The sequence below is a fragment of the Pleuronectes platessa genome, chromosome 21 (genome assembly GCF_947347685.1).
Source record: "Pleuronectes platessa chromosome 21, fPlePla1.1, whole genome shotgun sequence".
NCBI lineage: Eukaryota > Metazoa > Chordata > Actinopteri > Pleuronectiformes > Pleuronectidae > Pleuronectes > Pleuronectes platessa.
Genome location: NC_070646.1, coordinates 10,062,141 through 10,086,534, shown reverse-complemented (window position 1 = coordinate 10,086,534; position 24,394 = coordinate 10,062,141). Strand labels below are relative to the sequence as shown.

General features: G+C 41.8%; 3 protein-coding genes across 4 annotated transcripts in view; 2 read left to right on the top strand and 1 right to left on the bottom strand.

The window, feature by feature from the left end:
* rab11fip3 (RAB11 family interacting protein 3 (class II)) overlaps nt 1-8,728 on the top strand; it is a 30,738-nt gene extending 22,010 nt beyond the window's left edge. The window contains exons 6-13 of the mRNA XM_053413555.1: nt 2,679-2,714; nt 2,857-2,950; nt 3,089-3,333; nt 3,797-3,878; nt 3,970-4,107; nt 4,266-4,421; nt 4,730-4,870; nt 4,967-8,728. Coding sequence (XP_053269530.1) covers nt 2,679-2,714; nt 2,857-2,950; nt 3,089-3,333; nt 3,797-3,878; nt 3,970-4,107; nt 4,266-4,421; nt 4,730-4,870; nt 4,967-5,080 — 1,006 coding nt within the window. The 3' untranslated portion in view covers nt 5,081-8,728. The remainder of the gene's footprint in view (nt 1-2,678; nt 2,715-2,856; nt 2,951-3,088; nt 3,334-3,796; nt 3,879-3,969; nt 4,108-4,265; nt 4,422-4,729; nt 4,871-4,966) is intronic.
* Nucleotides 7,898-13,084, bottom strand: LOC128426606 (zinc finger MYM-type protein 1). Its single transcript, XM_053413556.1, has 3 exons — nt 12,755-13,084; nt 12,060-12,088; nt 7,898-11,793 (listed from the first exon to the last, which is right to left on the bottom strand). Exon 3 carries the CDS (start codon nt 11,689-11,691, stop codon nt 9,571-9,573), a length of 2,121 nt encoding a protein of 706 aa, XP_053269531.1. The 5' UTR covers nt 11,692-11,793; nt 12,060-12,088; nt 12,755-13,084; the 3' UTR covers nt 7,898-9,570.
* A 345-nt stretch (nt 13,085-13,429) lies between these two features.
* On the top strand, nt 13,430-21,141 carry telo2 (TEL2, telomere maintenance 2, homolog (S. cerevisiae)). Of its 2 annotated transcripts, XM_053413671.1 has the most exons (22): nt 13,430-13,569; nt 13,698-13,773; nt 14,046-14,386; nt 14,462-14,739; nt 14,841-14,909; nt 15,361-15,508; nt 15,640-15,742; nt 15,830-15,898; nt 15,977-16,118; nt 16,246-16,382; nt 16,697-16,785; nt 17,123-17,221; nt 17,327-17,415; nt 17,509-17,600; nt 17,688-17,804; nt 17,903-17,974; nt 18,085-18,255; nt 18,350-18,441; nt 18,532-18,631; nt 19,020-19,084; nt 19,259-19,374; nt 20,594-21,141. In XM_053413671.1, exons 3-22 carry the CDS (start codon nt 14,046-14,048, stop codon nt 20,713-20,715), a joined length of 2,511 nt encoding a protein of 836 aa, XP_053269646.1. In that variant the 5' UTR covers nt 13,430-13,569; nt 13,698-13,773; the 3' UTR covers nt 20,716-21,141. The 2 variants fall into 2 exon arrangements, with proteins under 2 accessions (XP_053269646.1, XP_053269647.1); XM_053413672.1 differs by lacking the exon at nt 13,698-13,773 and having other exon boundaries at nt 13,440-13,569.
* Nucleotides 21,142-24,394: the final 3,253 nt, after the last annotated feature.

The following is a 24,394-nucleotide window of genomic DNA, read 5'->3' as shown; positions in this document are numbered from 1 at the left end:
TCTGCCATGTAACGCATGGTTTCTGCTGACTAAGACAAAACACGATGCCAGTTTGTTGCATAATTCAGACCTGACCCCCTTCCTGAATGAGCAAGCAGCTGGTAGAGGTGGTGTGAGGAGAGGGTACAAACTCCCAACAATGACATAAGCAGTTTGGTTTTATATTAGTTATTTTTATACATGTACATATTAAATGAAATAGTGAGCATTCTGTTGGTTATCTGAGCTCTCGCCAAGGTTAAATAAACGAGACTGTTTGGCAGCAGGGGGAAAACATCTTATCAGCTTAGACGAGCTCAACACATTCCTTCCAGGATGTTTTGTTTCCTGACACTTTCCTGAAATCACATCACAACCACACTGCACAGTCTGTTTCACGTCTCCCTCCCAGCGAAGCCTTCACACTTTATTCTTTCCAACTCTGCTGTGGATTTCACTAACACTCCCCGCATCTTCAGGCTCTGGTACTAACAACGGTCTCAGGTGATCCGATCATAAGTGGACAGCTCGAAATACAGATGTGAACGCACTGAGGCTGCATTTGAGATCCCATCACTCAGAAGTGGTGTTTGACGCATTTCACTGTGGGCAAATGCATCCTGGACCACGTAAGAAGAAGCACCCACTCATCTGACATCCTCCAACTCGCTACAGTTTCATAATGAACCAGAAGTAGTTTTACACCTCTCAGCTATTCACATAAACTGATTTATTTGAGACTACTGCAGAGTATCAACACTCATCGCCACAACTTGAATTATACATTCATCCTTGTCCCAGGGAAGTGCAGTGTTGAATTTGGAGCGATTTGGACACACGATACGCTCGATATTAATAAACTTTGAATAAACAGCGCTCTGTAGCTGCGGAGGCTGGAACTCATCAATATAAGTGACGTTGTTGCAATGACAGCTTGTTCACGACAACTGCATCGACGACTGACTCTCCCGTTCTGGGTTCTGCAAACTCAGTCGAGCTTCACTGAACTTTGAATAAACGGGTCAGCAGCTCTTTGTGCAGCAGCTGTGGCGCAGCTTCAGGGTTCTGTGGACTGAGTCACGTAGCCGGCTCTGCTCAATTACAGCAGGTCGGTTTTTTTAAGTTTCAGAAAAAAGCTACAGCTAGAATTAACACAGGCCAAGCAAACCACACATTACAAACAGACGTGTGTACAATGGACACTGCCCTAGTTTATTTTCAAAGGAGTAAAATATAATTTAATTGTAAAAGCTGCGCCCAGCCCATTGATTCCCTCAGCCACTCCTGGCGCTGCTCTCTCTCCCTCTCACACTCACACAAACACATTGACAATGGATCTATCTGGATAGTCAGACTGGCTAAAAATATCATTTGTTAGTTCGAATGACGTACGTGTTTAATTGCACATGGAGCGGTGAAGTGAGACTAAACCGAAACTTGGAGCCTCCCACTTCTCAACGAATCACCTAAGAGCGATGTTAAGACCAGGTGTGACCAGGACCTCAGAGGTGTCCTTTCCCACCTCAGTGCACCCCCCCCCCAACACCTCTCTCACCTTCTTGCCCGCCACTCACCACTTCCTCCTCCTCTTCCTCCTTGTTTCCTCTTCTCCAGCGCACCTGCTCCTCTCCCTGACTGCTTTCAGAGCTTCCTCAGGGAGGAAGCGCTGGACTTTTTCTGTAGCCAGTGTCACAAACAAATAAGTCGTCTGGAGGACCTCTCCACCCGCCTCAATTTCCTAGAGATGACTAGGTAACAAATCATTCACAACCCGCAACCATTCCAACCTGTGTGAATGTGTTTGCAGTGCTCAATAGACGTGCTCTCATCATGCGTGCATGTTGAAGTAGCAACAACATGGTGTGTGTTTTGTTATGGACTGGACATTCTCACACAATCACATTGTGGTGTATTTTGTGGGTTGTTTTAGGCCCTTCATACATCACACTGTTCGCATCCTGTTTTTGCATTGTTAGCATTTAGCATTTATTGATGGAAAAATTCACCTAAGGAATTTCAGTGGCTACTTTGCACCTTTTTCATGATGGATGGTGCTTTCCTTCCCATCGTTTTCATTTTTATAAATTGTGATTAGAAACTCATAGATAATTAAGATGAATAGAATATTTATACCTGTTAGTTAGTTTGAATGACGATTTAGAAATAATAAATTATGGGTATCCCAGGTGAGTAATGTAGGTATTTTTGGTTCTTCACTTCATTCCCTTCATACTTTATCTAAGTTGCCAGCTTGTAGTGGAGTAAAGCTGTAAAAAAAAAAAAAAAATTGCTGATCTTGGATTATTGACCATTAGCTGCATTTCTGAATGTTATTAACTGTGAAATCCGATTTCATCGTTAACCACCTTTTGTAAATCTGAGAGAGGGCATAGGTCACATCAGAACTTTAAAATATGAGATAACTAAATAAAAAAAATATGGAAATCTATCAAACACCAAATTGAGATACAGTTTTCGAAGTTTCTATGATTTAATCTGTTACAGGTCAAACTAATCCTAGATCAGACGTTGTGTGTTAGATTGCTGTGATGTGAACATTTTGTAGCAGATGTTTTGTCATAAATCTAGTACCCAGCACGAGAGGGGGGCTGTGGGTGGATAAGAGGACCATCAGGAGATGGTATCTCTTTCCTTTTTCTCTTCCTGACCATCTTTCCTGTTCTTTTCCCCCCATCCAGTGCTGGTAAGAGGCTGTCCAGCAAGAAAGTAGCAAGGTAAAATAAACAATTGGTCTGATTCCAGTCATACTCATGATATGAATACTTTGAATAAAATCTGAATGGAATGAGAAACCCACAGTTTATCAAATGTGAACTGGCTCAAGGGAGTTAAGTGTTTATTTTCTATCTCTTACAGAAATCTCCTCCAGAACAGCTCCATGACTCTGGACACCATGAGCGACTTAACGCGGGACATCCTGGAGCTCGCTGACAATGACATCACAGACAAGGTGACAAAGTTCATACAGTTTTCACCTGTTAAAGGCAGGAGGATCATTTCACATTGGCTGCAACACGTTGTAGTTGAGAACCCTAACAACATCTTTTCATTTGTCTTTCGCTAACCATGACACGTCTACCTTTCCCAGGTGCTCCTCCTCGAGCGTCGAGTGGCCGAGCTGGAGAAGGAGTCGGAGGCCTCGGGGGAGCAGCACACGCGGCTGCGCCAGGAGAACCTTCATCTAGTGCACCGGGCCAACGCCCTGGAGGAGCAACTGAAGGAGCAGGAGGTCCATGCGGACGAGCAGCTACAGCAAGAGACCCGTCGCCACAAGGAGGCGCTGAGCAAGCTGGAGAGGGAAGGAGGGCTGGAGGAGGAAAACCTGCAGGCCAGGTGGGGACTCGAGAGACTTTCTGAATGTTTGCACAATATTTTTAGAGGCAAAGCAAAAATTCTAAACATAAATGTATTAATTGTAATATTATCGATTAATGTTCTTTGCCTGTGCCACCTGGTTTATTAAATACAATTCTGTCCCTTATGTATCAATACCATAAAAAACAATCCTGTCATTATCAGCCATTTTGACGTTTTTAAAACACTAGAAATGTGTTTAGGTTTTGCTTGTTGATGCGTTTGATTTAATGCTGCCTTGAAAACCCATTTGTTGATTGTGATGCCAGAGCTCGACTAACTGGTTGTTGGAGGAGTAAGGCCTCCATACTGCCACCCTCTGGCAATTACCTGCCACTGATCCTAAGCTGTTTTTTGGGGGGAATATTGTCAACCTTTAACAAAGGGAATCAGATATTTTAGAAGTTGCACTGTAGCTAAGATTTGTGTTTCTGTATTTTAGGCTGCAACAGCTGGATGAGGAGAACAGTGAGCTTCGGTCCTGTGTTCCTTGTCTACGAGCAAACATTGAGAGACTAGAGGAGGTAAGTGCAGTAATATCTCATCTCATGGTTTCTCTTTATTTTAGGCTCCTACTACAGTTCCTCATCATCCTCACCTTCTTTGTTTTTCCAGGAGAAGAGGAAGCTACAGGATGAGACGGAAGCCATGTCCGACAGACTGCAAGAGGAGACGGAGTCCCGCAGAAAGATGGCAGACAAGCTGAGCCACGAGCGCCACCAGAGCCACAAGGAGAAGGAGTGCACGCAAGAGGTTGAGCTGGTTCTCCATTTGCATAATAAACAATGTGCTGGAAAAAATATTCAAATATTGTCTAGTTACACAGTGACTGTGCTTATGCCCTTTACACCTCACTCTATGATTCCTAATGACTCAACCCACTGACGTCCCCTTGCGTGTCTCTGCCACAGCTTATTGAAGACCTACGTAAACAGCTGGAGCACCTACAGCTGTACAAGTTGGAGGCTGAAGCGAAGAGAGGGCGCACGCCTGGTGCCGGGCTGCAGGAGTACCAGACCCGCACCCGCGAGGCCGAGCTGGAGCAAGAGATCAGACGACTCAAACAGGTAATATAATCTAAGAATAGAATAGAAAGCCTTTATTGTCATTTAATTGTACAAAGCACAATGACATTAAAAGTGCTACTTTGGTTTGTGCATAAAAGTTAAAAAGAACAGATTCTATACAATATATGACGCAGTTAAAACAATCTAATAGAGAGAAAAGAAATAAGTGTAAAGTTCCATCGTCCCATGCCTCTTTACACGTGTTATGTTGTCTCATTCTATCACTGTTCTGTTTTGACATGGAGGAATGATGTAGCATCTGGCCTTCAATGTTTTTTGACGCGTTTCATTTGCCTCCACCTCTCCAGGACAACCGCAGCCTGAAGGATCAGAACGACGAGTTAAACGGCCAGATCATCAACCTGAGCATCCAGGGAGCCAAGAACCTGATGTCGGCTTCCTTCTCCGACTCCCTGGCAGCTGAGATCAGCTCTGTGTCTCGCTCAGAGGTAGAATATTAGAAAACAAACAAGATAAACACATACATGACCGGTTGACCTTTTATTTTAATAATCTCCCCTGATTTCCGTCTCCCTGTTTTCTAGCTGATGGATGCTATCCACAAACAGGAGGAGATCAACTACAGACTCCAGGACTACATCGACAAAATCATTGTGGCCATCATGGAGTGCAACCCCTGCATCCTGGAGGTCAAATAGACTCCACACAGCCTGGGGGCCACTCAGAGAGAGGTCACAGGCTGTTTAAACAATACTGGAAACTTTGCTGAATGAGAACTACCCGGAGAGGATGTAAAAATATTCGGACGTCGTTTGGGTAGAAATAAAACAACGCACTCCATTCATCCAGCACCACCCCTCCCTCCCCCACCTCAAAAATGAAGAATTTATAAAGTCCATGGCTGTCAGTGGAAAAATAAGCTACTTTGAGTTAAACATCCCTTGAGTCTGTTCTTATTTGTGAGTAAATGCGTTTGCCCTCCTGAAAACACTTGGGTTCTGGTGACTTCCATGTATTTGGCTAGAGGGACCTGAGTCGCCCCCTTCTGAGCGAATGAATGTGTGAGAGGTCAGTGATTGAGAGAAGAAATCTACCCCCCCCCCCCCCCCCAAAACAGTGTCAATGTTTGATTGAGCTAAAAAACAAACAAACAGGAAAAATTATACCTAAAGGCCTTAAATGAAAGGTGATACACGAATTAAACGCACCCTACTTGCCTCGGTTCAGTCAGTGGGCTGAGATCTCCTGATCCAGGCTGAGTCGTGTTTTCATCACAAAGAGAGGAAGCCGTATGAAGCTCCGATCAGGAGACGAGCAGGTTTGGTCGTTAAAACGTTAACAGCTTGCTGTGCTGCCTAATAGTCCCTATAACACTGTGTTCTGTCCACCCAAGCTCTTTCCAGTGAACCCAAGCGAGGGAAGTCTGAAGGGGTTGAGGTAGAGAAATCCCCGGAGGGTATCGTTGTGTGCGTGTGTGCGTTTGTTTGAGGTGTTTTGTGTTACTTTAAGGTTTTGAAAAAGCTCGGTGACACGAGAAAGCATAACGAGAATGGCCCAGTCGTTCTTGAAACTCTCCCAAATGAAGGAACGCGGTGGTTTTATAATGTGCTTCATCGTCTCATTTATTCTTTTACAATGAAACAGGGTCCCGGAGCTCAGGTGGGCTGTGAGCTTCATGTGGAATATTGACTACATCTCCCCGTCACTGCCTGGCACAAAAACCTATGTCACTAAATCTATACCGACTGTAACTGACAAAATCTTACCACCTCATCACTTTATAAAACTCTGCAAACACTTGAATTTAGCATGAAGGGAAACTGCTGAGTGACTCTGGGAGTTGTAGTTCAAGTGTTCTCAGCCCACCTGATCCCAGTGTTGTCTTGTTGAGTGAAAGTGACAGAGAAAATTCAGGTTACCAATGTTTTTTTTTTTTTTGCGGTCTTTGCTGCACAAGCGATTTATTGTCCGTAAAAATGTAACGCGTGACTGAAAACTGCTGACATCCTGGAGGTTGTACTTTGCACTAAGTTTTGTTTTTGATTTCTTTATTGTTGATAAAAAAAAAATTTTATTATGAAGGGATCAAATGTCAAATTGAATATATTTTGCAGGCTGCGTGAAGATGATAGAATGTTGGACTTGTTGCTACAGACACACCAGAGAAAGTAAGGGGCTGGTGGTGTGTGCTGCAGGAGAAAAATAAAACCCATCACACTATTCATAATGCCATGTTGGAAATATTAGAGAATACTACAAAAATCTGTTTTCACTCTAATCCTGTTTTTTCAGTCTTCATATGAGCTTTTTCCCTGACTATCGGCCAGTTTTGTGATTTTTCAGACCTGATCTGCTTAGTATTGAAAAGACAGGCGGACTTTGGGAGCAATAATCCTTGACGAGAACGTGGACATTAATGCAAAACAGGTCAATCAAACCTGCTTCTTTATTTCCTCCTCTGCTCAAGCAACATCTGCGTTTTTGGACTGACGCCGTGCTTGACTCTCCTGGACGTTTCTTTCTGACTCAGAAACTGGACAAAAAATGTTGATTGACCCACCAGATATCTGGACGGAGTTATCTCCTCGGAGGTGGTTTTAGTCCAGACAGCATGGCGTTCAGCACCAGTATGCTAAAAGAGGAATTCCACTTTTCACCTTCGGTATCGTCTCTCACTTCTCCTCTTCACCTGCCACTCCCTGGAGAAAAAATGGCCTTGGATGTAAATGACTTGTACATGTAAAGTTTTTCTACACTCACTCTAGATTCTAGGTATTTTTATAGCCAGAAGAGGAAAGAACATTTCTTTTTCTTGTCTAATGCTGAGAGAAAGCTGCCTGTATTCTTCTCTAGCATGTAGCGTGTACAGTATCTGTTTATTTTTCTCTCTCCTTTTAAAATCACCCGCAGATATTTATTCATCATTCGACACAAACACAACTCACGACTCTGATCTGTTCCGCCGAGAATATATTTGTACTTTTTTTTTTGAATTTCACAAGGGGAGATCACTTACTCATGGTGAACTATTCTGTGGGAGAATTTATTGAATTAAGAGACACGTTTTGAAGTGTTATCGTCTCCATCGTATGAAAAGGCTTGAAGGTGACCTGCTCTTCAGAGGTTGTTTGTCGAGGTCGTCACACTCTTCCGTTACGCTGATGCAGCTTTGACCTCATCAGGGTTTTTTTTTTTGACAAATGGCAGAGTATGCAGTTTCTACTGTTGTCTTCCCAGACGGAGTCAGGCACTGCATGGAAATTGATCTTTATTGTACTTCTCTGATTCCGTTGTTTCACCTATGTTTTGACTGACAAATCATATGCTATAATATCCCATCAGTGGAGTCGTCAGTTGTGAGACCTTGTGATATCTGCACATGACACTGAAAAACCTCATATCCAGGCTCGCTGTCTTCAGCTTCCTGCCTTGTAGTGCACTCGGAAGTTCACGTTTAACGCTTCATTTCGTTAGAGTAATGAATCTGTTGTGCTTCTCGGAGAGGAAACACGGTGACACCTGAACACAGCAGACTATATCGCAGTTATTTCTCTCCCTGCTTCATATTTAATTGTCAGCTTTTGACAGATAGTTTGAGGACAACTGGCAGCAGACTAACTTGACATCAGATGAGAGCACAGAGCTGATAAAACCATTCCCTTTGAGCAGAGCTGAAGGGGACTGCACTTCAGATTCAGTTTCTCTCTATCGCTTTCAAAAATGACCAAAGACGAGATGTTTGAGCTTAAACTGATCATTTAATCTATCAGGGTCCGTGATCACACTTTCGGTAACACTTGTTCTAATCAATCACAAATTGACCCTCGGCTTGCTCTAAAAAAGAAACTTGCCTGCTAGTTCAAACACTGTGCCTCTGTGTCTCAAACTTTGCCTCTAAACTAACCTGATGATGAGCCCTGGGAAAAGCACTGACCACACGACTGTCAGTTGGTTAAATTATAACAATGAAAAGCTAAACTGTAAATATGAATTGTCATTTTTCTTTTTTTTGTGGACTTTTCTTTTCTCTCTCTCTTACAGTCACTTCCAGTGTCCAAAGAAAGTTTGCTCAAGGCACAAACATCACTACTGAAGTAGTGAATGGCTTGGGAAGATGAAGAGAATAATTGTAGAAAAGAGAAATTATAAAAGTTAAATTTATTCCTATTTTCGAAAAATAAATGTATAAATTATAACGGTATTGGTTACAGCTGTATATTATTTTTGAAGATTCCCGATCTAATCCTAATTGTTGCTGGGGAAATAGAATTTCAGTCATTGTAAAAAGAGAAAATTTAAAGGTTAACAGTGAAAGTAAGATTAGAAAAATAAATGGAATAAAAGCACTCTGTTTGTTGTGTCGTTTTTTTACAAGTCAAGTTTACATTTTAACATTTGTTTGCTGTGTGCATGGACTGTGTAGATCCTGAAGCTTTTCACATTAAACAAATGAGCAATTTCAACCATACAATTAATTTGACAGAAGACAACTTCAAATGTACAAGGCAAGATCTCACTAATTTCCAGTGGTGTTACTATTTCTGATTCATGTGGAAGCAAGCTGACCACCAATCTGATAACGACAGAACTGTTTGAACTACAGACAGAGCCCGGAGGTGTTCAGCCTCCCTCAGCAGGTTTGTTAAAACCTTATCCCTCAACAGATATCTGCCTTCTACCCTTCAGCTCCACCTGCATGAGTACTCACCCACTCCTTGTCCTTTTTATACATTATTATCAACATTATATTACGTAACCTCCTGCAACAGCTAGATTGAAGGACTGAAGCCTACGTGTCTTCTCATACTTGTAACAATGTGAGTTCATGTGTACAGTGGCGATTTTAGCCCGAAATTTCTGGTGGGGCAATTTTGACGTCATGTCACCGTCACAAAATTAGATGTAGCTGATTATTATAAGCAGTAGTTCAATATAGACCAGTAAGATATACTATGGGCTGCATTTTGAGTGGCAGCAGGGAGCAGAAATCCTATTTCGAATACATTTCACATGCTTTAGCGCTCAGCGTGACACAAAGATGTTGCCTATAATACAGCATTAAAGTAAAATGATTGCAACAAAGTAAAAAGATTAGACAGACAAAGCTCAAATAACTTATTAATAACAATTTATTAAAAAAAACGTCCTTCAGCTCCAAAAAAAAAAAGTTTTTAATCACCAATGTCGTTCACTTAAAAAGGAAGTCGGCGCGGCGGTTCTTTGCTAGAGCAAACCTCCTGATGACTTTGCTGTTAAACTCCACCAGTCCATGAATGAACAGGTTTTCAATGGAAAGCATGGCGAGGGCGTTCAGTCTCTTCTGTCCCATCGTGTTTCTTGTGAACGTCTTGATCCTTTTCAACGTTGAAAACTTCCTCTCAGACTCCGCAGTCATCATGGGGGTTGTGAGGATGATGCTGAGCAGAGTGCAGGTTTCAGACAAGACCTCTTGCAGGTTGTTTTCCCGAATGGCCTGGAACAGCAACAGTGCTGATTTCCCTGTGTGCAGCTCAGTGTGTCCGTATAGAAGAGCCAGCTCAGTTTGCAACTTCCCCTCGTTCGTCAGAGCTGTGGGCCAGAGCTTGAGAGCACAGGCGAGTTGGGCCTCCGGGAATGACCTCACAAACTTTGGGAACAGTGAGCAGTCAACCAGCTGTGCGGCAATAAGATGGTCACTTTTGGAGAAGCGGTCCTCCACTTGCACAATCATGGCCTCACAGGCCTCCTTCGTCACGGCGGGTGTATTCGTTTTCTTGCGCTTTGCTGTGCCCGGCTCCTCACTGGCTTCGTAACCAATCTCATCTGCTCTCGCTCTGATTTCTTTCACGTGCACTTTGAAATTCTCCACTGCACGATTCACCCCATATCGATCAACCTCTCGTAACTGTAGTATGCCATACAAATCATCCACTTCTGGCATAACTTTGGCAAAGAGCTCCAGCAGCTGGAGAAACGTGCGGTCGTGCAGGTGCATGGAGAGGCCGTATGCCTCGCCGATGGACACCTTGTCCCATCCTGGTTGAGTGCGAATGGTATCCAGACACTCCAGTATATCTACCCGAGTTTCCCATACCACATTCACAGTCCTGCTTTCAAAATTCCATCTGGTGCTGGGAGGCCGCGGGATCCGCTTGTCCGATGTCTCCGCCAGAGCAGCTGCTCTTTTCGGTGAGGTGGAGAAGAAGGTGGCAAAACCAGCCAGATCAGCAAAGAACACCTTCAGCTCACTGATCCTGGATGCACATACTTGCTGCAGCGTTAGGTCTAGCTGGTGTGCGTAGCAATGCACAAATATTGCGTCTGGGTAGATTTCATTCATAAGTGTTTGCACGCCACCTACAGTGCCATGCATAACCGCTGCACCATCAAAGGTTTGGGCTATGAGCTTGTTAGTCAGTCCCAGTGGCTCAAGGGCATCTTTGATAGCAGTGGAAAGGCCAATGGCAGTTTTATCCTTCACTTCAATGAACTCAAGAAACCGCTCCGTGACGCTGTTGTCCACCATGTATCTCAAGATTATGACCATTTGGGATTTGCACGAGGCATCAGTGGTCTCATCCGCCTGCACGGCTACAAACTGGGTGTCCCGCAATTGTTTGGCCAGCTCACATCTGTAGACCTCATACATGCAATCCAGGAGTTCGTTCTGGATGGTGGTGCTGGATGTCCCCTTGAACGTAGGCTCCGAATCGTAGTGTCTTTTCAGCCTGGTGTCGCCCTCGCACATCGTCTCAAAAATGCACCTATAAATGTCTGGGTTCACTGAGTCGGCTGACTCGCCGTGACCACGCAGACCCAGTTCGCACTTCCCACAGAGCATTAGGCACGATATCAGCCTCCCCAGTACATAACGGTTCTCCTCCGTCTGTTTGTTGTGCTCTGAAATGTTCCGCTGGTAAGCACTATCTAGCGTGGTCACTGTCTTGACCCCTCCCAACAGTCCCAATTTAATGGCGCAATTGATATGGCTTTTACTGCTTTCGTGTTTCACTGTTCTTTCCGCCAGATGCTTCAGGTCTTTGAATCCATCCGTTGTCCAAACCGAGTCTGCCTTAGTAGCAGTTCCAAAAAGAAGGCATGGGAAACAGAACAGTGCTTGTTTTGTTGTGCTAGCAGTTAGCCATGTCTTTCTTTCAAACCACTCCGTCTTGAAAGTTCGAGTCGCCCTCTCACCAGTTTGCAGCAGGATCAAGTCGTCTGGGATGTGTGGCCCCAAACGTTTGATTTCAAATTTTTCTTCCAACGACAATGTATTAAATCGCACCCTCAACAAAAAGTCTACGTTATTCATTGTATGAATTAAAACCATAGACTGTATATATAATGGACGTAGGATGCGTGAGTGAGAATGAGGCTGAGTGAAGAGACAGAACACGGTCAGCACAGCTGTGTCCGTCAGGCTCGTCCGTCCCTAATAAAAAGACAGGAAACATAAAAGTATGGCATTAATGTACAGGAAGTGTTACTTATGAACAAAGTTTGTATCTTTAAATTTCTATGGATATTCATCTACGTATTTGAATATGGTTTTGGATTAAACAGTGCACTGCCAAGACAATGTATGTACAGTATGGAGTTCTTCCACATTAATAGTATTGCATATATTATTTAATACATTGTGTATTATGTGCAATACTTTGCTTTGATTGTTTGTAAATTATGAAAACATGTCTGTACCTGTCCAGGTGTGTCTCACGTTGGACATCCTAGAGGAACATTCAACACAAAGACACATATGTAAAGTCATACATGTGCCAGGTTAACTCCTTAACAGACTTTTACATGGTCAAAATAAAAGTTTATTACTTCAAAGTTCATCGGATTATAATCGTTTCAGTTTAGGAAATACGTGGGAGGTAAATTTAACGATGTAAAAAACTGAATGTAGCGGACAAGTTTATTTTCACTGTAACACGATCCATCACATCAACATCCCTACTCTGAATAAAGAGCTTTAAGAGATGTAGTGCTACTTTAAACAGCTGCTCTTAAAATGCAGATGTGACTTTAAATACTCACGTTTCAGTTGATCACAGTAAATCTGTGTCTGCAGAATAATAATCTGTGTAACGCAGTCAAGTCAAATGGGTTGGCGAGTGAAACAACTTTACATAACATTAGATATCTTACGTGGTGGAGCTAATTCTCCAAACACACTCATCCTCATCAACTCTAACGCTTCTCTCTGCTGGGTGGACCGGTTCCTGTCGGGTCAATAACTCCGTACGGCCCCACTAGCATCGCCATTACTGCTGGTATCATGCCTGCAGGCTAGCGGAGCTAAGCTAACCATCCAGGTACAGAGCGGTACAGAGACACCGATACCTGCTCATCACTGCTAACACATAAATACAATACTAAACTTGACTTACCACAGAAACGGGAGCGCAGACGTCTTTAGCTTCTCGGTCAGGAAATCAAGCCGAGCATCAAACCTTGTTACTCATCTGATATGTGAGTGAAACCTCTCCACAGGCTCAGGTCTTGTTAGCCTGTTAGCCTGTTACCCTGTTAGCTGAAGTGAAGCCCAGCATGCAACAGGTTCGGAGCTAGAGTCGCGTTTCGCATTGTTCGAGTCGAGTTACTAGGCAGATTTCGTGGGGCACATCTGAAAGAGCCCCACCCCCAATGTTAACTTTGATCCGTGTGGTTCACGCTCATTGGTTATTCCATGGACAGTCTTGCGCCACTGCTCCCCACAGCAGAGACGGACGGCAAGAGAGAAGCTCATTTCACAGAGCAATTGCACAGACAGAAACACACACGAATCAAATCAAATGACTCCAAACAAGACTATTAATGCTTGTGAGTCAAGTTTATTCAAAACACATTCACTCTACTTTGCATATAAAATAAAATAAAATATATTTTTGCCACAAAGTACAGATGTATTGAGCTTTCTGCACAACAGCGCCATCTGGATCTGGCGGGGCAGTGCCCCTAATGTAGAAACGCCACAGCAACGAACATAACGAAATGTTACAAAAACGTTGGCTTCTTGAACGCCACACAGGGAACTTCTGTACCCGGAACCATTTACGTCTGCTCTTTGCTCACCACGGACGTATTTTGACGGAGGACGCCGGAGAACCAAGCGACACCGCGGGACCAACATGTCACAACAAGACGTGACAGAAGCAACTGAGTGCTTTACATCGAAAAGAAACGTTTGACTCTCACAGCGACTGTAAATAATATAAATATATATCGTTTGATACAAGCGCTAACGACAGGCCCACAGTTACTCGCAAATACGTGTAGGAATGTGCTTTTAAAGTATCTTCATTGACGAATTATGTTTTTTGTTACCGTCAGCTACAGAATTAAAGGGAGAGTTCACCTAAAATTATACTGAACGTAATTCTTCATTGCACCAGTGAAGGGCCAAAAGGTAACGATGCTATAAGCAGCTTCATGACAAACATGCTAACGGTTCATCACTATAACTCACAGATTTAGCCTTGAACTGTTAGTCTCACATGTGTGCTGTGGATGTGAACAAGCTAGTTATTTTATTGTGAGTTATCATCATTTTCGTCATCTATTATTGCTGATTCATGTTACACATAAGACTACTTTCTTAATTTACAGCTAATTTTGATCAGCCAGTTTCTCCTGTGTGCTGTTTTTAAATGTCCCTTTGCTGTTATCTTCTTCTCCCAGATGGACTCACTCCCCCCTGACACCGAGGTCCGTGTGGTGGTGGCTCAGTGTTTCCGCACACTCGCCACATCCACAGACGATGCAGACGTCGTTGCTGCTCTTCAAACGCTCCACTCTCACCTGGACGAGGGACCAGAGAGCAGGACCGGCTCAGCTCAGCGGGCGGAGTTCAGGAGAGCTCACTACACTCGCACCCTCCAGTGCCTCGTCAGCAACATCCAGGCAGACTGGGTGCACAGCCTCACAGCAGCCCAACGCACAGACCTGTGGGACGGCCTGTTTCTCCAGGGGCCGCCGGAGCAGGCTCTGTTGGTGCTGATGGAAGGAATAACAGCTCTGAGGTGAGAACAGCTGGAAGAGAGAGAAACATATTTGATAATTTTGTCTTCTCCATAATAACTATGTTGTCCATGCAGTCCCAGCACCAATCTGGACCACCTGGTTAGCATCACTGAGAAGTTCCTCCAGCGTGGACGCCTCGCTGACCTGCTGTGGTCGCACTGTCTTGAGACGGCTCCCTCTGACTCCCCCCAGCTCAGAGAGACACTGCTGGGGCGTATCGTGGCGCTGCCGGACCTCACGGCCAACAAGCTGCAACGCAACAACAAGCGACTCTTTCTTCCTCAGCAGTACTACCCGTTACTTGCCACAGAGATGCTTACTGCCCTGGAGCGGACCTGCCAGGCTCTCAAAGGTGAGAGAATGCCTGATTAGCGCTTAACAACAATTAGAGATCCTGTAAAGATGCATTATGTGTGTGGATAAACTGTAACTGTAATTGCTTGTGTGTGACAGATGGCACAGACTGCTCCTTAACTTTCGTGGCTCAGACACTAGGAAAAGTGTGTATCCAGGGACACAGCGGTGAGTTTTAATTACAAAAAGAAAAGTCTAATCATGATAATAAAAAATGTAAACAATTTATCAACCTTACTTACACATACTGCCTTCTCTAAGCATAGATTTAGAAAGCATATTTTTTTTAAGGTTTAGGTGATTAGTATTTGTCCAAGCAATTTTCCAAAAAGTCATGAGAAATAAGAGATAATCATTAATTGAAGCCAATATTCTTTGAAAGTGTAATAGACAATCTTGATGAAGTTTGATAGGCTTAACTAGCATCCATGTAATTCAATTTCACGGACGTTGACAGCTGATTATGGTTAAATAATCTCTTTAGTCATACCAAACGCTCCCTGTCTCTTGTAATTTATTGAATGATAGTTTTCGCATAGAAAATATTGGACCCTTGGTTATTTATTGCCACACACCCATTTATGTTCTTCTGTGGTTTGCATTTTTCTTCTCTCCACAGATGTGTTCCTGACAGTTCTGGCTCCTCGGCTGTCCGCCTGCACACACTCGGACATGGTGTGGCAGAGGGTTTGCTGGAAGCTGCTGGAGAACGTTCCACAGCGATGGATAGAGAGTGTGCTCACCGGACTGGTGAAGGCTGTAAGTGGGTAAGCTGGTTATAGTCTCACTCAGGCTGGGACCCTCATGTGTATTTTAACAGCCAGCAGTTCTTCTGGCCTCTATCTGTGAGTTTTCTGTCTGCTTGTAATGATCCAGATCTCTTGCCTTCTCTTTTCAGGCCTGAAGCTTTGGGGCGGATTATTGGGAATCTGGTGTTGAAGAATAAAAAGGCTGAGTTTGTCATCACTCATAAATTGCTCTTACTACAGTATAAATATGAGGTGAGATGTTTGCTAACAGCTTGATAAGAAATCATATGTGCATTCTGTAAATACAGTATTGTGACATATAATTGTTCTTTCCCCCAGACTAAAGTCTTGAGAATTGTTTTGGGTTACCTCGCAGCAGACAGAGAGCGAAGGCCGCTGCTCATACAGGTGAGTGATCAGTATGTTCAGCAGCTTAGTAATAGGCATGTGTAGATGATTTTACATTTATTTGTGTTTGTTTGTCAGGTGTTGCGGTCGGTGTCTCAGGCCTGGGCTAACCCTAGTGCAGTGAAACACACGCCTCTCGAGCAGCAGATGTATGTTAGCAAGGCGCTACTGCTGAGTGTGGGCCTGATGACAGACTCTGAGCTACTGGAGCTACGTTCAGGTACACGATCATTGTTTCGTCCCCTGAAACACAAGATGTAGCAGCAGCAGTAACTATTTCACACAAACTGAAAGAGGTTGTTGCTTCACCGAGCTCTCCATTCGCTGCTGCGTGCCTCTTTCCTCAGAACTGCTTCAGTGTATGCTCGGTGGCATGCAGAGCCACCTGGACAGCAATGTGGTGCAAATCCGGCGTGTGGGCATGGTGGTGGGGGAGTGCCTGAGCGCTCGCATGGATATCCATGGAACCAAGCTCAAATTTGAGGTACAGTTGATTTGACATTAGCACAAAACAATGATGTAGCATATAACTAGGGCTGCTTTTGAATTCAAAGCATCAGCTGCATCCAAACAAGCACTCTTTCTCCCACAGAATCTTAAGAACCACATAATGTTGCATTATCTTTGCTTTCCACCTTCAAACCGTGACAAAGTAGCATTACCCCACATGATGCACAGCAGCTCTTACTTATGACAGATATCATGTCAGCCCAGTTGGCTTCAAAACATTTGATCAGTGACTTCACTTAAATGCCTTTATCAGACCTGTCCCTGACTTTGAGTTTCATTGTGTTGTAGTACGATCAGGACGAGGAAACTCAGGAGCTGCTTTCTCTCATGACTCCCACCATCACTAGTGACGAACCAGAGCCTGTACCTGTACATGAGTAGGTGTTCAACATCACTGTGACTCTGACATGAACGGAAATTGGGTGCATTTTATTTGGGGAAAGTTCCAAAAAATGTACAGTACAACTAGTAACCTTAAAGTTTTGTCTCAGAAATAAGGGGGGCAATTTGAAATTAAACCCTTAGTTAAAACATGTTGAAAATTACTCACCTGAAATTCAACTTGTGCTGCATCGTGTGAATGATATTTAATAGTTTAAATGTAAACAAAAAAAGTAAGAACTATTCTTACTTAATATTGAGTTTTATAGTGTAGTAAAAACCATATCACTTTTTCTCTTTGGGCTTTGACTTAATGGGATCTGTCATCTGCAGAGTTGATCCTCCACAAGAGACAGGGGAAGTGACTCCATCTGCTCAGGATACATCAGAGCCTCAGTCATCAAAGACGGATCAAGACTCTGACCTGGATAGGTGAGTATAAGTAAAGCAATACTGTTTAAAGTGTTGGCCATTTGTTGTTTGTAATGAAGCGATTACTTTGGTGTATATCTGACCTCGAGTTTGTTCTCGTTCAAGTGACGATGAGCTGACTCCCTACGATATGTCTGGAGAACAGGAGATGAGTAAAGCGGCGCCGCCCCGCTACCTAAGAGACTGTCTAGAAAGTACGGCTTCACAGGTCTTATCTCTTCCACTTAAGTGATGCAGTTGTTTAAAAATGTTTTGAGACTTATTTCCTCATCTCTCAACCCATCCAGCTTTAATATCGTCCGAGGAGCCTGTGCGCGTGGAGCTCAGTCTGAGAGTTGCTGAGAGCCTAGTGAGGAAGAACGTGTTTGCAACCAAAGAGGTGAGACTGCATCACCAAAGCAACACAACACTAAAAGGAACAGAGATTTCACACTAATATTCATATTTATTTGTTATTCTGTTTCAGATCAGCGTCAAGATGACTAAAGTTCTTCTTCACATCGAGGATAAATACAGCATTAATAGCTTCCTGAGGCTCAGACAGGCAGCGATGGTGGCTCTCGCTGCCACTGACTCTATCCCTGTATGTTCTCCTCCTTCACTCTCAGCTCTGTGTAGCTTCCTATTGAAAGTATTTGATTTGAAATGCATTTTTTTATATCTACTCCGTCTCGTTGCCAGGTGACGGAGTATTTGACCGCAGAGTTTTATTCTTTAAACTACAGTCTTCGCCAGCGGCTGGATATCTTGGAGGTAAAAATAACGGCTTCTCTACTTTTTAATAATTGCTATGTATTTTCACCAATCATTTGATTACTGCTACAAGTGCGTTGTTGTACTTACTCTTGCTTACACTTTATAAGGTCCTGGCTCTGGCCGCTCAGGAGCTCTCCAAACCAATCACTGAAAAAAGAGTTCCATCCATAGGCTCTGCTGCCATCGCTGATTTGTCTCCATACCCAGGTGACAACCCTGTCCACTGGAGACAAGTAGTGGAGCAGCGGATTCAGGGCAAAACCAAACGCCTCAGCAAGGTACTTGGAGTAGAAAGACATTGTTATCTGCCTTTCCAGTAACTGAGTGAAGTCTGACCCCTGAGCTTTCCATTGATTCCTCATATGACTACAGGGTGCCACACAACCTCCTGCTAAGGCCACTCCTAACCGTTATGCACCTGTTGCTGGACACTTCTTTTTTCCTCTACTGAGGAATTATGACAAGTAAGTGTGTAAAATAAGTTGTAAGATTATATTTTCATGCTTAAGTGTTGGCATTTTTTTTTATATTAAAATGTACTTTTTTTCTGCAAGGCCTCAGGTGACCTTTGACCTGTTGGGCAGTGACCACCTGGTGCTGGGAAGGCTGATCCACACCTTGGGCCTCTTCGTGCATCTGGCAGTCAACGCACCGGTAGTTTTTTAACAACTAACAACGATCCATGCTATGATGACTTGTTTAATTATATATAACTAGAGCTTGATATATATATATATATATATATATATATATGTATCTCAGCTTGATGTTGTTTAGTTTAGACATTGTAGCTTTTCAGTTTTCTGAATAGTATGTTATTGTTTTTTATGATCAGTGTATCTGTGGCCTGTATCAAAATCTGAACCACAAGTTTCGTGATTATAAAACACATTTTTTTGTTTGAATTGTTTTCCATGGTTTCATAGTTTCAATATATAAAAGACAAAACACTGAGATTATTGTGGCTGATCGTGTTTATCTCAATATATTTATACATTATATGATTACAACAATCTACCCACGTATGTTTTCTCTCATTCAGGTAGCTGCGCAGATGGGTTGTGCTTTGCTTGACTTTGTGTGGGCAGTGCGTTACCATGCTGACCAGTAAGTATCCTGTATAATCAGTGTTTTTGTCCCTGTACACCAGGAGCCATTAACAACACTGTAGCATATTATTGCTAACACTGACTAGAAATACACTCGAGATGCTGCACTCACGTGCTCTGTTATTGTCTTATTTCAGTCTGAGCTTAAACCTGAAATGTGTGTGTGTTGAAGGATGGTGAGACGAGGCGTCCTCTTCGCTGTCTGCTCTGTGTTTCTGAGCATGCCCAGTCAAAACCTGCTGTTGGACCTCAGCGATCAGCTGTTTGAGACCAGAACCTGGCTGGCAGGTAAAAAAAAATGCGGAATGTGGATATAGAAATGATCAGATTTTATGGCCAATAACTATATTTCATTAATCTGTATTTATAACGTGAAAGTATTTTAAAAGACATTTGTTCTTGCTCAGTTTTTACGGGATGACAATTTCAAAGTTAGTGTTGAATTCAGTGTTTATACATGTATAAAACAAAAAGTAGTTTACATGTTACCAAAATAGATTAACAATAAAATCATGGTTCTTATAAATGGACTTGCACCTGCATAATGTCATCCTGTCAGGATGTCCACTGAATTACTCATATCCACACACACACACACACACACACACACACACACACACACACACACACACACACACACACACACACACACACACACACACACACACACACACACACACACGCACACAGCTGGACTGACGATTTCTGGGAAGAAGATGAGGAACCAGGATGTCCTGTACGCAGACTCCCTGTGACGTGATTGGCTCATCGTCAGCTGGATTTAGTTCCTTTTCAAACCCTCTGAGGATTAAAGTAGTTTCACATTGATGCGAGGGACATGTTGTATTGTTAACTGTGCAGAGAAAATGACAGAATTAGAGTTTTACTTCTTGAGATGTAAACATTTTTGGGTTCCCACTATTGATCCTTATTTTAGGGTTTCCCACATTCTTCTAATATAATCGAAACTTTAGCCCTTAAAAGTTTTAAATACATTAAAATATAACATGTTAGGTCTTCAATATGTTTAGGTAGAGCTTAAATGTGTAAAGTTCATTTAGCCCTACTTATCTTTTTTTCCAAGAGAAATGTTTGGCGGCATGCATCGTTTGGAATGTCTGTGTATTGTAGTTCTTTCTCAATGATACAGATATTATCACACTGTAAGAAAATCACAAACAAGACCTATTCAAGGAACTGATAACTCGTTGTCTACAAACCCCCTGGTCAGAATTGATCGCAGTACACTGGGTTTAGCTGTGGGAAAGACTCAGTAGTTTGAGAGAAAATATGACATATTGAGTGTATTTCTGTACTTGGCAATTTCAACTCATCTTTAATTATGGGGAATTGTAAGTAATTCTGGGACTCTGATATTCACTCGTATCAGTCGGGATGGACATTGGTATAACATTCTCTAATACTGTTCCTTAGAAATTCTTACATTTATCTAGTTGCTTCTTGAAACCTGCAGAAACCCTGTTATTAATGTTGTTTGTATCGACAGACGTGGCCGAAGGAGACCCGGATGCAGACTGCCGCAGTCTGGCTATACAGAGTCTGGTGCTGCTGGATAAAAGCCTGAAGAAACAGCTTCAGGATCCACAAGCAATTAGTCTGGAATCATGATCACAGCATCAAGAATAAACAGTAAAATGTCACACAAAGCTTGCCCAGGCTGTGGAGTCAGGACTCCCTGCCCTGCCTCCTCTTCGATTCTCTCTGGAGAAGCTCGTCCTTGGTGGATTTGGTTGGAGCTCCCCCACAAGCTCCTTGAGAGCCGCATTTTCTTTTTGGAGTGACTTCCTGCTCACATTGGCACTTGGAGACGACTCCTGGTGCAGACTAACCTTGGCATCGCTGCTTCAGAGCTTGTTCCCTCTTTTGTGAGCTGCGCCAGTCAGTGTAATAAGTGCGTCTGCACCTTTTGGTCGCCTCCTTTTGCAGAAGCTTGTCATGGACTGCTTTTGATGTTCTTGTAATTTGGGATGTGTTCCAACATTGTTTGAAAGTTGAAGTTAAATATTTTCATTTAATAAATTCCAAAATAGCAAACATTGTAATTGTCAAGGTTTTATTGTGGATCAGTCAAGAACCTTTTTTTTTCAGCATCACTTTAACATTGAGGTGTTCTTTGATCATTTTGGTTTTCATTTACTAATAAGCATAAGATTCTTTTTAAGTTTTCTCAATCTTATTTTAAATAGATATTCATACTTATTTTAAAATCATTTGCAGATAGTGGCTTGTTGAGTACATTTTTATTTTTCTTTTATAAATCTTGATTGGTCTGTATTGAAAATTAACCAAGGACTCAATTAACTCAATTAACCAAGGACTAACCCTCAAATATTGTGCTCAACAATTCTGAGGTGTACTTTTCTTGAGTATTTCCATTTTTTGCTTCAGATATTTATTCATTGTACTATATTATATTACTTTCATTTATTCAAAAGAGGCAATGTACATTACAAACAAGGAGACAGAGAACAAACAACCGACAAATGGACAAGAAACGTACATAAATATTCTATTATAAATGTATTTCATAGCTTCAGTTAGGCCACTGCTAACTTTGCCAATTCAGAATTTGAAAACAGATATAATATAAAATATGCAGCATTGTTATAAAGACAATAAAATCAGTGGCTTATGATTACAACATTAAATAAAAGCAAATTTTCCCCTGCTACTTAGTCTATAGGGTTTTATATTGTATTTTGTTTACATTGTATATATTGGTTTATTTTTTGTTGTGCACTGGTTGCTGGTTGTACATCAAATTCGCCTTGAAGTTTGATAAATATTTTCTTTTAAAGACAACTAAAGCTGCACAAACCAAGCAAGAGCAGCAGAGGAACCCAGCAGCCAGCAGGGGACAGCCTCAGGACATCGCATGGAAACAGAGGCGGATCCAGAGGGGGGACAGAGTGACAGCTCACCTTCAAAGTAAAAGTTCAGGAGGCCGGAGGTTTGATTTGATTAATGAGTAATGATTAATTACTCCTCTTGCTAGTTGATGGGAACAATAAAATATTTGAAATTTTTTTCTCTGAAGTCTGTATCAAAAGCAGCATAGATTGACATGGACATTTGTCCATCTTCTTTATGTGCTTTGATTCACATAGGGACCAGCAGGTGGTGTGGCCTAGTTGTTAGAGCGGCAGTTTACCGATAAGAAAGTCCCGGGTTCAAATCCCACTCTCTCCCATCTTCATACTGGCAATAAAATGAACTCTTACAATTGGCATTGGTTTCAATCACTTAATATTTCCAAAATATCTTACACTATTTAAATTAATTAAATAAAAAAACAGGAAAACATTTAATTTATATCAAATAAAAAAAAACAACAACTGCGCAATGGACTTCTGCGCAGGATGTGCGCATGATGTGCGCAGTGGGCTTGTGCGCAGGATGTGCGCAATGGGCTTCTGCGCAGAATGTGTGCAGTAGGCATCTGCGCAGGAAGTGTGCACGCAGTTTTTTTTTTAATTATTTAATTTAATTTAATTTAATTGTTTTTATATTTAATTTTATTTAGTTTTATTTAATTTTTATTTAATTTTTATTTTTTTATATTTCATTTCATTCACAATTTCAATAGGGCCTCACTGTCAGTGCTCGGGCTCTAATAAATGAAATAGTGTGACATTTTTATCCCTCTCTCAGTCCATCACTTTGATTCAGATTAAAAGATTTCTGGTGAAAGATATCTCATGAATGCTGCAGAGCAGGGGCGTTTCTAGGATTGAAAGAAAGGGGGGGCTTAGCCCCTAAGGATGCTGAATGTTCGCGCGCACTGCGCCAATTTTTTGGGGCTCATTTGGGGCTGCGGATATCCATGTTTCATACAGTTCATAGATTGGTTCAATCAGAAAGAGTGTGATTTTTCTCTGTATCTTTGCTTGCATTCATTCAGTATAAGATAACAGAAGAGACAGAATTTCAGGGTCGTTGTGATATTTGACAACACAAATATGAACTGATTATAAACAACAACATTCTATAGGCACTGATATTATTGTTTTAAAATACTAGAGATAGATATTAATGCAAAGAATAGAGAGCTGTCGATAGTTATTTCTTACATTTCAAATTTGCTCGTTCACACTCTTGCTCACTGGAGACATTTTCTAACAAAATAGCTAGCTAGCTAGCTTAGTGTTAACATAGCTCATTACAATACTCCCTTTCATTTGCCTCAAGTAAACCTAAATTTAAGCAGGTAACAATCATTAACAACTACAGATAGCCACATTCTGTACCTACCTGTACTTACAATTTCACTCCGTGCATCATTTACTATGAGCTAAACTCCTTGGCTGTAATGGCAGAGTGAGAAAGCCAGCGCAGCAGCGATGCAGACTCCAAAAGGATCTCCAGTAGTAAGAATCTAAAACAGTAAAAATTAACTCTGAGATGTTTTTGAAATCTGACCTTCAAAATCTTACTTTCATGCCGTGTGTAAGGTAGGGCAGTCGGTGGATGAACAGAATGTGTGTCCATTCATCGTTGAGGAAGATATCAGGAAGTCCTACTGACAAACATTGTTGTGCATTTTAAAGAACAAAGTATTTTCATGTGAGAGAACCAGCATTTCAATGAAAACTAGGGCTGCGCAAAATTATCAAAATCTCATACCCTCTTGTAGAAGTCATTTCATATCCAGTTAGTCATATGTATTGTAATTGGTCATCCGTCTCCGTGATTCTTTAGGTTTTGTTTGAGCTCTGAGCTGTATTACTCTCATCCATAGACACCTATGAAGGTATTTTCTGCTGCAAAACACTTGTGCAATGGAATTTGTGGTTGTAGAAAATCGTCTTTTCTTAAATGTTCTCCATACAGTGTGACATGAACCTCTTGATAAAATAAATTTAAACTATTTAAGTCTGAATTTTGTTTGGAAATATCCTGGGTTGTATAATGTTCACATGTTCGTTTGTGATGAAATACTGCGGCTAAGAGTTACACGACGAAATGAACAATAGAGAATTAAATGAAACAAAATACATTTTCTACCATCACACAATGTGTATGTGTATGTATGTATACATGCATATGTATATAAACATATATGTAAGTATATATTGTTTATAATATAATATTATATATTATATATTATATATATATATATATATATATATATATATAATATATAATATATAATATATATATATATATATATATTAATACTAAGACAAGAAGGTGATAAGACAGGAGCCATTAAAAAATTAAAGATCAGATGCTGCAAGAATGACGCAATTAAAAGTCCACCAAAATTAAACATCCTGTTTTTATTTAC